Here is a 17202-nt window from a genome sequence, read left to right as displayed (position 1 = left end):
TCTTGTGTCCAGTGAGCATCCCGATGTAGTTCATGGATGTGTGGAAGGGTCCAATCGTTACTACATGACTAGCAAATTCATTTGGCCAGCGCCAGATGATGGGAAGGGCTTTCATGCAGACACCCAGATCAAATGTATTCAGGACCCATCTCTGACCCACCTCAGCAGTTGCTGCCTCGGAACGCTTCAGTAGCTCACGAACAACTGCGTTGTCTGTGATCGGTCTGTGCCTGGTGCCTGCATGGCATGGCAATGGCCTGCAGCCTGTGCCTGGGCTAGGGGGTTTCACCTCTGCAACTGGTTCTCCCCCACCCAGCAAATCAACAGTCGACTACTGCACGCCTATCCACCAACCGATCACAGACAACGCAGTTGTTCGTGAGCTACTGAAGCGTTCCGAGGCAGCAACTGCTGAGGTGGGTCAGAGATGGGTCCTGAATACATTTGATCTGGGTGTCTGCATGAAAGCCCTTCCCATCATCTGGCGCTGGCCAAATGAATTTGCTAGTCATGTAGTAACGATTGGACCCTTCCACACATCCATGAACTACATCGGGATGCTCACTGGACACAAGATGCGTGGTTCTGGATATGCAGAGATTCTCTTTGAGGCACAACTAGTAACAAGTGGATCTCTCAAAGGTGTTCTCAGTGGAAAGGCCTACGCAAAGTCCCTCTTTTGCCTCAAAACAGTGTGTGAGGCAATGGAGAGGCTGTTGATGGAGAGATTCACTGAGGAGGAGAACATCATGATCTCTGACCCTGCTGTGCTTCTCAGAATGACCCAGTCTTGCAACCGAGAGCACCTCGATGAAGCCCTCAAAGACCCCTCAACTCTACTCCTCATCAAAAATTTGCATAAAATTTGCATAATTTTGCATAAAATTTGCAGCAGTAATTTGCATAAAAATGGTATGTGGGACATTTTTTCAGCTTGGGGCCATAGCTAGTCATTTTCTACACATTTTGTCCAATCTAGAAACACTGATTAGAAGTATATCTCCGGGGGGTGCAGGGGGACCTAGTCTTCCTACTAGACTATTGGGCTTCTTGAAAAGCGCGATACAAAATAAATGAATTATTATTATTATTATAAGAGCCAAGGGTGTACTTACTTTTTCCACATGCGAAATTTGCATTTATGTTTATTTAAATTATACAATGGACTACAAAATGTAAATGTTTCATGATATTTGTTATATTATATCACCTTTATCTATCAATATTGTTGAAATGAAGATCAAATAGCTGTATGTTGAAATATGTTGAAAAAGTCAAAACTTTACATGGGGTGTACTTACTTTTTCACGTAACTGCATATATATATATATATATATATATATATATATATATATATATATATATATATATATATATTGCCTGTGTCTGCCCTTTAGTGAACTCCGCAGGGCGACACGGATGACAAAACGGGCTGTAACTCCAAGGCGTTCAATCCAATGGCGGACCTTCGTTATACGTGCAGGGGCTGGAGTGGGGGAGGAAGAGCCGCGAGCGCTTACCTTCACGGGTCCACCGGCAGTCTTCGAACCTGCAACACTGAACTCAAACCGACACGGAATTAAAATGTAGAAAATAAACAGGTTGATTGAAAATAAATGCCAGCAACAAGAAAGTTCACGATAAACTAATATTCTAAATGGGACGTCCCCATGCAAAGTCGAATACACACAAAGAGAAATATAAAAGAACGAAAGTAAAAAAAAAAGTGTGTTTGTTTCATGGGCACTTAGCTCCGAGCTGCTCTTGAACATCGTCAAGAATCGTCCAAACGCCCACGTCCTTGGCAGGAACAGCATGCTTTGCCGCACAGCTCACGAGCAGAAACCAGGCCTCCATGCATAGCTCGCTGCTCTAGCCATCGAGCGTGCAGTGAGCAGGCCACGCCCATCCACTCGTCTCTGCTCGTCAATGAATTTCCCTCGCGCAGGAGCGCTATGAACTCCGACCGCTCGCCATGAAATCCTGAAGCAGAGCGAGATATGAAATCATGACTGTTCACCACCAAAGTCAGAAGATACAAGGAAGTTTAGAGGGACAGCCAAGAATAAGAGAGCCAAGAGAAGTCCAGAAGCAAGAGAGAAAATGTCAGGCAGAGCGTTCTTTTATACTCAAGGCTCTGATGTCATCCGTGCCTGCTCCACCAATCCCATAGTCCCATCTTAGCAGTCCTTGTGCCAATCAATCCCAGACCAATCACTGCTCTTCAGGGCATGGCCTCCCGGGCCTGCCTGCTTGTGTCGCGATGTAATGGCTGCGGCACCAGCGGTAGTTGAATGTCCCGGATCCGGTCGCTTATATTTAATGTTATAAATGCGTGATTTCCTGGCTATGTGTGTGTGCTGCTGGTGTCATAAGGAACAGATGAAAAATAACAGAGGCCACTACATACAGGGGATTCATTACCCATAATCCCTAACTAATTAACATAACCCCACCCCTCGTGATGGGAACGAAGATACGCGCTTATACGACATACGGTCTGACTTATGTACATCAAAATGGCTACATGACATTTGGAGCATGCTACCTATGCCATTGTACCTGGACTAAGGTAATCACTGCCTACCCCCTACAAACGTAACAATCTATTATATATATATATATATATATATATATATATATATATATATATATATATATATATATACTGTGTATATGTTGGAACCCATCTGTGGATCGGTCCCATCGGACGATGGGTCTGACCCATCTGTGGATGCACAAGAAATGACAATGCAGACCCATCGGCCGATGGGTCTGCGCCATCTGCGGATGTGTTGTTCACCTTGAAGGAATGTGTTGACAGAATGGTGCTCTTCAATCAGGTACACAGTCATTGGAATTACATGTGGTAGGAATTTAACAGAGATGATTTTTAAATGTTTTATTATCTATTTCTACCCATCTATTTATACATTTTGTCAATACATTTTGTAATTAACAGATACATGGCAGTTTTAGTAAAGCTTTACTAAAACTGCCATGTATCTGTTAATTACAAAATGTATTGACAAAATGTATAAATAGATGGGTAGAAATAGATAATAAAACATTTAAAAATCATCTCTGTTAAATTCCTACCACATGTAATTCCAATGACTGTGTACCTGATTGAAGAGCACAATTCTGTCAACACATTCCTTCAAGGTGAACAACACATCCGCAGATGGCGCAGACCCATCGGCCGATGGGTCTGCATTGTCATTTCTCGTGCATCCACAGATGGGTTAGACCCATCGTCCGATGGGACCGATCCACAGATGGGTTCCAACATATATATATATATATATATATATATATATATATATATATATATATATATATATATATATATATATAAATATATATATATACATATACATATATATATATATATATATATATATATATATATATATATATATACATATATATATATATATATATATATATACATATACATATATATATATATATATATATATACATATACATATATATATATATATATATATATATATATATATACATATACATATATATATATATATATATATATATATATATATATATATATATATATATATATATATATATATATATATACATTGTTGCGGATCTGCCGCCGACCTTCTCCCCTTACCAAGGGGGGATTAGTCCCCTTATCTTTGACTGGCCTGGCGGGACCCGGGACCTATGACGTCCCTCCCGGACAGCGCGAAATAGCGTATTAGGACTAAGATTCGCTATTACCTAATTACTCGCGCTGCCCTGGAAGTGAGGAAATAAGCCCCGCACGAACCACGTGTGTTGAGACGCCGAGCGGTGCGTACACGCGATCCGTGCCGTTATCACTTACTAGACCCCGATTCAAGCGGTTCTTATTCGTACCACGCTTAGTCAATGGCGAAATCACAGAGGCGATCGAATTGGAAAAAGGAATAACAGGTTTATTTACACTATACCATGATTCCAGAAAAAGGGGACACAGTGCAGCCTTAGACAGTCTTACTTACTACCCAGGACAAACGGGCCCGTCTCACACACACACACACACTCACACGGGGCTTACAGCTGCAGGATGATGGTCCGCGTCCAGGGATGGCTCCCGTGCAGCTCCCTCCGGTCTCTGGCTCGTCCCATGCAGATGGTAAGAAGAGAAGGCAGGAGCTCTCCGCGTGTCGTTTGGACGCACAGGGTTATTACGGGGCGAACGGTATTGTGTGGGCTCTGGCGGTTAATCACTGGCAGGTTTATTCGCGTCTACTCGCGTGGCTGAAGTAGGCGCTATTCGCCACCGGCGCATCTGGCTGCAGCCGTGTACTCGTATCGCCAACGCCTCTTCTTCCTCCCCTCTGGCGCGTACGTTATACTGTGAGGTACAGTTCAAAGCCTCAAAGCGAGCGAGTCCTCTTATCACGCTGAAGTCCTTCACGTAAGCCCTCTGGTTGCAAGTCCTTTCTCTCTCCTCTGCGAGTCCTCTCTCTGCGAGTCCTCCTCAAGGGCTTTGTGCAGTGACTTATATAGGCACGCCCTGCGAACCTTCTCAAACTCACCAGACGCGCCTCTCCACGCCCTCTCATGCCATGCCGTTAGAGCCCTGATTGGCTGGTGGCTCTTACCGTCATCGCCTCTGACGCTCTGCCTTGACGCCGCCCCCACCCCGACCTCGCGCTCCTCCTTCTCAGGCCTAACTTGTGTTACTCGACTAGTGAGCGAGCAAAGGGCAGCAAACTGAGTGGGCAGCCAAAGCGTAACAAACTGAGCGGGTCAGCCAAATGGGGCGCAGGATCAATTACCCCCATCGAGGTGGAATTGGAGGGTGGACGCAAAATGAACGGGACCTAATCTCATGTCTTTACACAACGCAGATATTAATAGGGGAAATGTCCTATACTTACACATACTATGACATAACTAATACTACAGGTGGGCCTACGTGTTGCTCGTGGAACTAACTATGGGGGGCAACCCTTTAACCTTTAATGATCAATATGTGCAAATCTCAAAACCGTAGCAATATATATATAGATATATAGTGTGTGTGTGTGTGTGTGTGTGTGTGTGTGTGTGTGTGTGTGTGTGTGTGTGTGTGTGTGTGTGTGTGTGTGTATGTGTACAGACCTTTGACCTTCAGATGTGACCTTTGTGTGTGCCTTCAGAATGTATTCCCCACCTTTGACCTTTTTCACATTTTGTTGTGTTACAGCCTAAATTTAAAATGGATTCAATTAAGATTTTTTTTTGTCACTGATATACACAGAATACCCTATAATGTCAACATGGAATTTTTTTTATAGAATTTTTTACAAAATAATTAAAAACAAAACACAGAAATATCTAATTTACATACACTACCTGTCAAAAGTTTTAGAACACCTCAATTTTTCCAGTTTTTATTGAAATTTACACAGTTTAATGTCTCAATGTACTCTGAAATTAAGCATAGAACAAATAAACAATTGGAGAGAAAAAAAGAAATCATAGAATCATTTTGTTCAACAAAATTTAATTTAAATTTTTGACTCAGCAAAGTAGCCACCTTTTGCAGATATAACCGCCGAACGCACTCGTGGCATTCTTTCTACAATGGAAATCAAATATTGTCCGGGAAGTTCTTCCCAACACTGTTGCAGAAGTTCCCACAAATGTGTTGCACTTGTAGGTTGCTTTGCTTTCTCCCTTCTGTCCAGTTCATACCAAACAAGCTGGATGGGGTTTAAGTCTGGAGACTTTGCTGGCCATTCCATGATTTGAAGCCTACCGTCTTGTTCTTTTCCTCCAAGGTAATTTTGACATAGCCTGGAGGTGTGTTTAGGGTCATTATTTTGCTGTAGGATGAACCCCTGACCAACTAGGCATACACCAGAGGGTATTACATGGCACTGCAAAATGCTGTGGTAGCCCTTTTGGTTCAGGGTGCAAGTCGCCGACTCTAGATCCAGCAAAAGAGCCCCAGACCATCACGCTTCCTTCTCCATGTTTGACAGTTGGTGTCTCACACTGAAGAACCATCCTTTCGCCTACTCGACGGTGTACAACAACCGTGCGTGATGAACCAAATATTTCAAGTTTTGATTCTTCGATCCATAAGACCTTCTTCCAGTCTTCAGTATTCCACTGGCGGTGCTTCATGGCCCAGGCAAGCTTCTCTTTCTTATTTTGCCATCTTAGCAATGGCTTTCTTACTGCCACTCGACCTGTCAAACCTGCAGCTCGAAGTCTTCTCTTCACAGTTGAACCTGAGGCTTGCTTACTTCGACCAGTGTTAAGCTGTGGTTGAAGCTGTTGTCCTGTGAGCCGCCTATCACGCAATCTGTTGACTCTCAGAAACTTGTCTTCTGATTCTGTTTTGGCTTTGGGTCTGCCAGACCTCTTCCTGTCAAAGTTTCCTCCAGTTTCCAATATACTACTTCCTGCAGTGCAATTTTGTCCAAATAATGCTTCAGAGGGTGTAATAACAGTCTGTTCCAATACTGCTTTTAATACAGACAGGGGGTCTGTAATCAAGTAATCAGCAGAGGTTGGGACACCTGTAGGAATTGTTTGCATCAACTTTCAAGGCTTAATTTACTTACATTGCTGCAGAACAGCTGTAAGTTGTTCACCCATTGTTCCCTGAAGAAGGCCTTCTTTTTACAATATAACTGTGCAATTTACATTATTTTCCTGTTTTTGCTAACCTGAATCTTTTTTTTAACCTCAAGCAGTTTACTGCTTACCTTTGTACCATTTCAGGTTATTCACTGGACATTAAACTGCCTAAATTTCAATGAAAACTAGAAAAATTGAGGTGTTCTAAAACTTTTGACCGGTAGTGTAAGTATTCAACCCCCTGAGTCAATACTTTGTAGAAGCTCCTTTGGCAGCGATTACAGCTTTGATTCTTCTTTGATAAGGCTGTATCACTTTTGCACATCTGGATTTGGGGAGTTTCTCCCATTCTTCCTTGCAGATTTGCTCAAGCTCTGTCAAGTTGGATGGGGAGTGTCGGTGAACAGCAATCTTCAAGTCTTTCCACATATTCTCAATGGGATTCAAGTCTGGGCTTTGGGTGGGACACTCAAGGACTTTCACATTCTTGTCCATTCCAGTGTTGCTTTGGCGCTATGCTTGGGATTATTATCCTGTTGGAACGTAAATCTTCACTGCTGTTTAAGGTCTTTTTCACTCTGAAGCAGGTTCTCCTCAAGAATTTGCCTGTATTTGGCTCCATTCATTGTTCACTCTATCCTTACAAGTCCCCCAGTCCATGCCACTGAAAAGCATCCCCATAGCATGATGCTGCTACCACCATGCTTCATGGTAGGGATTTTTTTTTTTTTTTTGTTTGTAGACAAGATCGAGGCTCGTGAAAGAGCTAACATTAATCACACAAAAAGTCAAACCGACACACAAAACACAAAAAACAAGGGGAGCGGCAGACAAGATGGGAGAAGAGGGGGAAGGACACAAACACAACATTTGAGAGCAGGGACATCGGGAGGACTTGGGGGGAGGTGGGGGAGGTATAAAACATATGAACACTGCAAGGACTCTGGGGTGAATTACCGGGGGTAGAAAAGATCAAGGTTTTGGATGGGGGAAGATAAGAGATGGTGGTGAACAGCTGTTTTAAAGACCTGGAGGGAGGAGTGGGATTGAAGGGAGTGGGGGAGTTTGTTCCAGAGGCGGGAGAAAAGGGGAATGAAAGAGTGAAGGTGAGCATGGTGTTACATGGTGTTAATGGTGTCTAATGGTGTTAGATGGATGATTAGCTGTGCCTGGTTTCCGCCAGACGTAGCGCTTTGCATTCAGGCCAAATAATTAAATTTTCATCTCATCAGGCCAAATAATATTTTGCCTCATGCTCTCAGACTCTTTCACGTACCTCTTTGCAAACTGCAGACGTGCTCTCATGTGCCTTTTCTCAGGAGTGGTTTCTGTCTGGCCACTTTCTCATAAAGCCTAGATTTGTGAAGTGCTGCAGAGACTGTTGTCCTTCTGGCAGGTTCTCCCATCTCAGCCAAGGATCTCTGTAGTTCTGTCAGAGTGGTCAATGGGTTCTTATTCACCTCCCTGACCATGGTCCTTCTTGCCTGGTTACTCAGTTTGGTCGGACGGCCAGCTCTAGGAAGGGTCTGGGTCGTTTCATATTCTTTCCATTTCCTAATGATGGAGCTCACTGTGCTCTTGGGAACTTTCAACACTCTAGAAATTGTTTTATACCTTTCCCCAGATCTTTGCCTCCTCACAATTCTATCTCAGAGTTCTACGGGCAGTTCCTTTGACTTCATGGTAGAGTTTCTTGCCCGACATGCACTGTCAACTGTGGGGCCTTATTTTCGAACCCAGGATAGACAGCCTCGAGGCGAGTGTGAGTACCTCCAGGTCATCTTGCCAAATGCATATATATTATGTATGTTCATTTTCATGGATCTCACTCACGAATCAGACTCATGCTGCAAACCATCATAATTTTCACCTCCGAAGTTGTTTGTAATAATAACGCAATTATTATTCGTTGAGCTTCACAGATTTGATATGAAAATAATACAAGTTGATCTTAACAGCCGCTGTTATTATGAAAAATTAAACCATGGTTGTAACTCTGATTTGTCAAGTCGCACGGTTACGAATGACAAACCTTGACATCAGCGGAAAGGTGTTCACGACTATCTCGGTTTGAATGGGTGACACACCTGGTCTCCGTTTCCCTTCCCCTTCCTTTCACGACTCCACATGTGTCATGAGCACGAGAGATGAGACTAATGACGCCATAATCTTCACCAAGGCCAGAGAAAGTGCTGGTGACACACACACACACACACACTGAGCTAAGGGTTTGATTACGGTTCATTCTGACTGCCATGTATTCGCGTGGTTCCTTGGAGCAGGAGTGAAATTGTTTCTAATCACTGTAATACTGCAGGGCACGGGGAGAGAGGTAGAACAGATTGTCGGTTGTTTGTGACTCTCACTTTCTCTCTGTCACTGTCGTTCTCTAAAATATTTAATATGCCACACTCGCTTTCAATTCCATAGCTACCACTTGAGCGAACACAGAGTGTCTGTGTCTGTGTGTACATGTGAAATGCAGAGAGTGTTTGTTTTTCTTTGGGTAATTTTAATGACAACGTGTTGCTTGTTAATACGGTATCCTTCGGTGTTTTAAACGCTTTCGGAAATATAGAATTGGGCATATTTACCCACAATTCACTGGCTTGTTCATACATGTAATGTATATACAATGCCTTCAGAAAGTATTCGCACCCCCTTGACTTTTTCACATTTTGTTGTGTTACAGCCTGACTTTAAAATGGATGAAATTGAGATTTTTTTTTGTCACTGATTGACACATAATATCCCATAATGTCGAAATGCAATTTTGCTAAATTAGAATTTTTTACAAATTAATTAAAAATGAAAAGCTGAAATGTCTAGAGTCAATAAGTGTTCAACCCCTTTGCTATGACACCCCAAATTGAGCTCAGGTGCATCCAATTCGCTTTGATCACCCTTGAGATGTCACAACAACTTGATTGGAGTCCACATGTGGCCATTTCAATTGAGTGGACATGATTTAGAAAGCGACACACCTTTCTATATAAGGTCCCACAGTTGACAGTGCATGGCAGAGCAGAAACTCTACCATGAAGTCCAAGGGACTGTCCGTAGAACTCTGAGATATAATTGTGAGGCCTTGATCTGGGGAAAGGCATAAAACAATTTCTAGAATTGAAAGTTGCCAAGAGCACAGTGACTTCCATCATTAGGAAATGGGAAGAATATGAATCTACCCAGACCAAGAACCCAATGACCACTCTGACATAACTACAGAGTTCCTTGGCTGATATGTGAGAACCTGCCGGAAGGACAACAGTCTTTGCAGCACTTCACAAATCTAGGCTTTATGGTGGGGGCTTGTCAGACGGAATGAGCCACTCCTGAGAGCCACTCGTAAGCCACTCCTGAGCCACAACCACTCGGAACTTGGAAGCCACCAACTCGGAACCCACCTGAGCCACTCCTGTTAGACGGAAGCCACTCCTGAGAAAAATGCACATGACAGCACACCTGGCGTATGTAAAATGGCATGTGAAAGACTGAGAGCATGAGACAAATGATTCTGTGGTCAGATGACACGAAAATTGAACTATTTGACCTGAATTCAAAGTGCTATGTCTGGCCGAAACCAAGCATAGCTCATCACCCATCTAACACCATCCATACCGCGAAGCATGGTGGTGGCAACATCATGATATTGGGATGCTTTTCAGCAGCAGGCACTGGGAGACTTGTAAGGATAGAAGTAACAATGAGTAGAACCAGATATAGGCAAATCCTTGAGGAAATCCTGCTCAGAGTGCAAAAGACCGTGAAGATTTGCGTTCCAACAGGACAATGACCCCAAGCATACTGCCAAAGCAACACTGGAATGGCTTCAGAATGAGAAAATGAAAGTCCTTGAGTGGCCCAGACAAAGCCCAGATCTGAATCCCATTGATAATCCATAAAAAGACTTGAAGATTGCTGTTCACCGACGCTCCCCATCCAACTTGACGGAGCTTGATGAAATCTGAAAGGAAGAATGGGAGAAACTCCCCAAATCCAGATGTGCAATGCTGATACAGACATAACAATGAAGATTGAAAGGTGTATTCACTGCCAAGGTTGCTTCTACGAAGTATTTGCCTCAGGGGGCTGAATACTTATGTAATTTAGATATTTCTGTATTTCATTTTCAATACATTTGTAAAAAAAAGTTCTAAAAACATGTTTTCCCTTTGTCAGCATGGGGTATTTTGTGGAGTTCGGTGAAAAATTTTTAAATTAAACCAATTTCAAATTCAGGCTGTAACAACAAAATTTGAAAAAGTCGAGAGGAATGAATACTTTTTTAAGGCAATGTATGTATGTACCACCTTCCACAATGTACTTAAGTTATCAGTGCAATTGGCTTAGCGGGCATCGCGTAGAGGGGTGGCGAGGGGGAGCTGAATTGACGGGATGAAGATGGAAAAAAATGGATATCGGAGGGAGATGGAGGAGAGAAAGGATTTTGGGAAAGCAATTTCGGGGGAGATATGAGTGAGGGGAAACTGGTATGGCGTGGGGGATGGGGAGTGGAGACCAAAAATTTCACCATATTCGCATATGTAATAAATAGATAACTCTTTCTATGATTAGGCACTTCCTTTTATTTTTGTTTTTCCAACAATGCACCAAAATGCTCTCACACACAATCCATAAACCCTAAAGCTCACCAGAAATTGTCGTCATTAATTAGGATTACAGCCACGCTTCCATTAATGATGCAACCTGCAGCCACAGGCTGCATACGAAACAACAACAACAACAACAACTACCATCTAAGATCGTCCCCAATCCAAAACCATGATCTTTTCTACCCTCGTTAACCCCGACCCCAAGCCCTCATCCTTCCAAATCTCCAGTTATTCCCTCCTGTAAATTTCCTTCTGCTTCCATATTGTACACCATATCAGGACAGTTGGGTATCACGTGGTTTGCCAAAACACAGTCAGTTTCCAAGGTATTGTCAGGTTTCATTGGGAATGTTAGCAACGTGATGAATTCGTATTAATAAATGTTTTATGTTGGAGACATGGGGCAGCCAAAGACACCCCATGACGGATTGATTGCTAGTTTGCTATACTAGTATTTTTTTTTTTGTAGCTAAGCTTCTATTGGAGGATAAAGCAAGACCTTTTGCTACCAAAGTCTACGAAGTGTGCAGACACAATGCTGCCATGCTCAGTGCTGGCTCTCTGGTCCTGAAGTTGCTTTCCAGTGAAATGCAATCTGATTAAACCTGCCATCTGGTACCTGGTGCAGTGGGGTGAAATGGCCTGGAGGGTGCGAATAACTACATTGCGGAGCACACTGACATTCGACGGGGATGTTGAGCAGGCTCTTATTGATAGGTAGACCTTGAAGATCACATGGTATCTTTCACAATCATAGGGGTATTGCTCTGGAACATTTCAAGTCTCATATGGTTTGAATCAGAGTTGGGCACTCCGTCTCATTTTGGATGTATTTTTTTTATTACTGCCTGGATGCTGGATAGGGGGCAGGGAAGAGAGGGCATTGAGTTGAATGAAGTGGCACAACTCATTGATGCATCAATTGCAATGGCACACCTCTTTCTTGGTATGCTCTACCCTTGTCTATATAAGATTCCAGCTTCCTATCACCTTCTGTTGATATTGTGGGAACTAATTCCATCCTTTATTCCTTGAAATTTCCCCTTTCCCATGCCTCCTCCCTACAAGCCCTCTCCCTCCCACAGATCTCCCGATGTGTCTGCTCTCCATCTTGTTATCCTGCTCCCTTTATCCTATGTTTTATGTGTCAGTTTGTCTTTTTTTTTGTGCTCAATGCTAGCTCTTACACGAGCCTCGACATTGTATACCCAAAAAAAAAAATTTGTAAAAAGGCAGATTCATGCAACATAGAAGAATATTAAAAATCCCTCGGTGTCCTTCGCGACGAATAGGCGAGTTATCACCGGCACCATGGCCAAGTTACAAATTCCTGGCCTGACTACTTCTGCGAAGGCAGCGGCAAACCACCGAGTATAAACCCTTGCCAAGTCACTGCTTCGGTAGCACCGACACTCTGCAACAGAGTGTGGTACATCAGAAGCAGGGTCAGAAAATCACACTTTGGAGCAGCTTTTGATTTTATCTAGGTTATCAGGTTCAATGATTGTGCACAGTTAGAGTGTAACCCTGTACTAAGTGAGTTGTTTGCAAAGTGTACAAAAAGAACATCCAGCAAAGCTGGCATCATTGATGTACATTAGAAGCAGCATCTTGGCTAGGGCGATGCCTTGCCGAACATTTGTAAGGGAGAGGAGAGGGTGTTGTTACAAAGTATTCCATTCTGGGTACCATGCTACTCATTAGTGGAGAAATTCAGGCCGTAAGTAAAAGAGAAAGCCGAGCAAGTGTGACTGGTGCCTACGATATCATGTTGAGAGCGCAGGAGTTGTACGAGAGAAGCCTTTATGGCATCTTCTTTCAAGTCCAGGATATTCATGAATTGTTGTAGAAGGACATTCTGGAATGACTGGTGGATACATCAAAACTAACGTCAATCATAGAGAGGAGGAATGCCTTAAGATCGCAATTGTTTATTGATCCTGTAATTTGGCTACTTTGGGGTTCACACGATAATGGTTGGTTTTGAAATTTGCAGTTTAACTGCTATCTTTGGGTCCTCTTTTGGATCATTAATATGAATACGCATTGCGTAGATTGAGAGCTTCGTCGACAATAGTCAGTTGATCGAGTACGCAGCTCTCGCAAACATCTGTAGGCCTAGGCCTAGCCAGGCTAGGTTGTTTGATCTTGGGCTTACAATTAAAATTCGAATTAATTTTATTGAATGGATAGATTGGGATAGAATGCAGGACTGACCTACTGTAGGCTATATAGTCTAGACTTCTAGTCGACTGGACCAGGTACGTAGGTCCGACTGGCAGGTACGTACTGAAATCGGTGTACTTGGCTTAAATTAAGTCGGTGTAGCTGGCGGAAAACTGAAGCCGGTGTAGCTGGTGGAAAAAAGAAGTCGGTGTGGCTGGCATAAATGATGAGCGGTTTCGAATTCAAAATCCGTTCTGTACAGTACTGTATTGTAATTTATTGATTTTAATCACCAGGTGAAAATAATTTTAATCAACAGGTGAAAATAATTTATCGGTCGCGCCAGATCAGAGTAAGATCACGTGAGCAAGATGGCGGATCATGGAAGGGACAAGATGGCGGATCATGGAAGGGACATTTCAAATGACAACATGAAATTTTGTTCCCAAGGGAATGGGGAAAAATTTGAATTTTTTTTTTTGTGAAAGTTGAAATTTTTTTTGGTGAAATTTGAAATGAAAATGAAATTTTGAATGGATTTACATATACATGCAATTGGCATAGAGGTTCGCTTGCGAAGCTCTCTATAATCTTGGAAACTCTCTGCGTGTTGGAAACAATCTTACAGAGGAAGACTGAATAAGATATTGGAGTTTTTAACTGTTCAGGGCATGGATTTTGTGGCGTCCGGTGCAGATTTCTCAATCATCCGGGTGACCCTTTCTCATCGAAGTGGTCCAGTGGTTCTGTAAAAGAAAGATCATCATTTTGATGAAGCAATGCAGTAATTATGCAGCAATTGTGAGGTAACTTTGCTCCATTTTTCTGTCAATGACCATCACGTCGTAACTCTCTTTTCCTCTCTTCTTTCACCCACAGCTCCGCTCACACAGAAGCCTCCGCAGTTAATCTTCCCACTGGAAAATGGTCTCAGCATCGTCGAGGTCTACCAAGGTATGAGTGGTTGTTCTGTTCATCTATTTGATTCTGACCCTTGGGTCTTTGGCGGTTACTCACACTCCGAACATGTTCACCATCCAGGAAATTGATTAAAATGGAGAACCGGGAGATTGCTAATTAACCCGGCCACCACTCTCTGGGTACGGACTTATGGTCGAGAGTGTTTGCAATTTGGAATGACAATTGTATTTCATTCGAATTAGTCGAGGTTCAAGGGAAGTCTGATAAAACATTAAATGTGGGGTTCAAATGAGCAATTGAGCACAAATGCATAGATGTGATGAGACCGCTTCGAATGTCTACATCCACTTAGAATGTGGAAATGTAGTCAGGATCCAATAGCGACAACCTAAAGTCCTGGTGTTCCTTTTGAAAGGTAAAATTGCTGTAATAACTGGTTGGAAATGAAACCAAAGTTATCGTAATGACCCTACGTTTGTAGGCACTCAATATCCTAGGCCTGGTAATAACTGTGAAGGAAGGTTTTATTTCACTTGTGTTTTTGGAAATGTCGTTGTTATTTTATCTCTATTTCAAAGGTTCTGCCAAATATATTATTTTGAGCACTTCCATTGAGGCGGATTCGGGTACAGCCTCGAGGTTTATCCATGGACTCTATCGATAACCTGTAGTTTTGGGGTTTTGCCCTTGGATGGCTGCCTTTATGCTTCCATTGTCAGCCATCTCATGCGTCGTGGCCACAGGCCCTCAGTGGGAGTTGCGGAGCCGGCCGTGTCGTCCGTAGGGACTCGCTGACATCCTTGCAAGTACAATACCCTCGCACAGTGTTGGCTGTTGCTCTGCCTCCTGCTGCACGCTCCTTTCTCTTCATACATCGCTCTCAAGCTGCTATAACCAGTAATTAATGGCCTTATCTTTACCCTATCAGTCCATGCAACAACAGATGTTGTAACGAGAAGGCGACGAGTAGGAGGCGGTAGATTCTCTCGTCGATGTTCCTTTGCGTAAAATGTATGCACAGCAACCAGTTGGTAAAACAAATCTGATGAAATAGGGAAATGACGCATTCATTAATGCTCAGCCAGGCGTAGGTATTCGCTCTACCGAGTGTCACGCTAGTTACCTTCGCAAAAGCGGAAGGTTATGTTTTGATCGCTGTGTATTTATTTGTATGTCTGTGTGTGTGTGTGTGTATGTTATTCGCATAACTCAAAAAGTATTCAACCGAATTGCATGAAATTTGGTGGGATGATTGGTTATTATACGGGACACATTTGATTAGATTTTGGGAGCAATCGGGTCAAAGGTCAAGGTCAAGGTCACGAAAAGGTCAAAATCGTATTTTTACCATAGCGCGGTCAATTTTTATCCAATTGGCATGCAACTAATGCCAAAATGTTCAGAATTCAATGCCCGATCTTGTGATATACGACATGACCCAGTGAAGACATTACCCTTGTTAGCGGTTGGGGGTCAAAGGTCAGGGGGGTCACGACCTTGCAAAATGTGCGTTTTTTGTCATAACTCGGTCAATTCTTATCCGATTTGCATGAAATCAGCACCAAACTGTTCACTGTTCTGTTCCCTACACTCCCATGCCAAGTACAGAACAGTAGCTGCGGCGAAGGTATGCGCTCTACCGAGTGCCCGTTCTAGTTACAACTGCTTTCCTCCTTACAAGGTGCAAGTGACGGCGAGCAACCAGTGAATAGGAATTCCATGTTTTACGAATTGCTTGCTTCAACCTCCATCTTGCGTTGCGTCTTCCTTCTGAACGGATGTCTCTCTCACCATCTCTCTGGGATATTAACGTATTCCAAGCACGCGTGAGACAAGAACTCTGAAACAATTGCCTTAACAGACTCATAATCAGCTAATATAATTAAAAGAAACTGCCTTTTGATTAAAATTTCAAGTCGTTTTCAGGGTCAGTGCTTTTGATGGAAGCCATTGATTGTATAGTTGCTGCGTTTTCTTTTTGCCAGCAATCGATTCGTTGCCAAAATCGATGAAATAATTCGAAATATATTCAGGGAAAATGTGGTAATGGGTTTTGCTCACATTGCTGGCTTCTGCAGAGTAGAGTCGTAAGTAATGAAGGATCTTCTATGTAATAGCTCCAGGTTGGACTCCATTGCGTTTGGGCACGGCAGGCGATGCGTAGTCTGATGTAGACGGTCACAATGTAAGCCGGAATTCTCGGTCCACCGATCCAGCAGACCCTTGCCTCGCTTCGTAGGCCCCATATGGAGCATAGCTGTGAGGCATTTCGAAAAACAATCACAGAAACATTAAGAGAAAAAGAGTAAATAATTATATCTGGCAATGTTTCCCTTATAATTTACGACCTTCATTTCTGCTTTTTAGTGTCTTGTGGGGCTTTTCTTTGCCCTGAACAGCGCAAAGAATTCCCAGCAAGCATATTAATGCGGTCTTGGGTTGGAGCGTTGCGGCTTTGCATATCTTCCTGGACACTCACGTTCGAGTTGGGATTTTTTGTTTAAACCATCCCTCACAGATTAATCGTTACACGCACAATGTTGCAAGAGGCTGTTTGCAACATCATGGGCATCCTGGAATAAAGAAAACCCAAAGTTCCATAGATAGAAGGAATTCTAACCTTCTGATTCCATGGTTTAATATGAAGATTTAAAAGAAGCACTTCAATTTGTACTCAACTGGGCCTGGTGATCACGCTGGCAAAGAGACAGGAATGACATGCTAGTTAAATTGCCACCTACTGTAAAGGTTAAAAGGTTAAAGCTGAAATCTTGCAGCTGTCTGATTGAAAAGGCTGATTCAACTGTATCATCAAACTGCTCCAAAAATTTGTGCTTTGTCTTGGGGAAGATTCCATGACAATTGGCATAGTTTCTGAAAATATTCAGTCCAGTTGGATTAATTTATCATC

The 17202-nt window shown here is 42.9% G+C and overlaps 1 protein-coding gene across 1 annotated transcript in view; it reads left to right on the top strand.

The window, feature by feature from the left end:
• LOC137414307 (interleukin-1 receptor accessory protein-like 1) overlaps positions 1 to 17202 on the top strand; it is an 833791-nt gene that overhangs the window by 386210 nt on the left and 430379 nt on the right. The window contains exon 5 of the mRNA XM_078775336.1: positions 14250 to 14324. Coding sequence (XP_078631462.1) covers positions 14250 to 14324 — 75 coding nt within the window. The remainder of the gene's footprint in view (positions 1 to 14249; positions 14325 to 17202) is intronic.

Source organism: Myxine glutinosa, chromosome 4, assembly GCF_964187855.1.
Source record: "Myxine glutinosa chromosome 4, kmMyxGlut1.1, whole genome shotgun sequence".
NCBI lineage: Eukaryota > Metazoa > Chordata > Myxini > Myxiniformes > Myxinidae > Myxine > Myxine glutinosa.
Note: the sequence above shows the minus strand (reverse complement) of the source record. Positions and strands in the feature narration are given on the sequence as shown.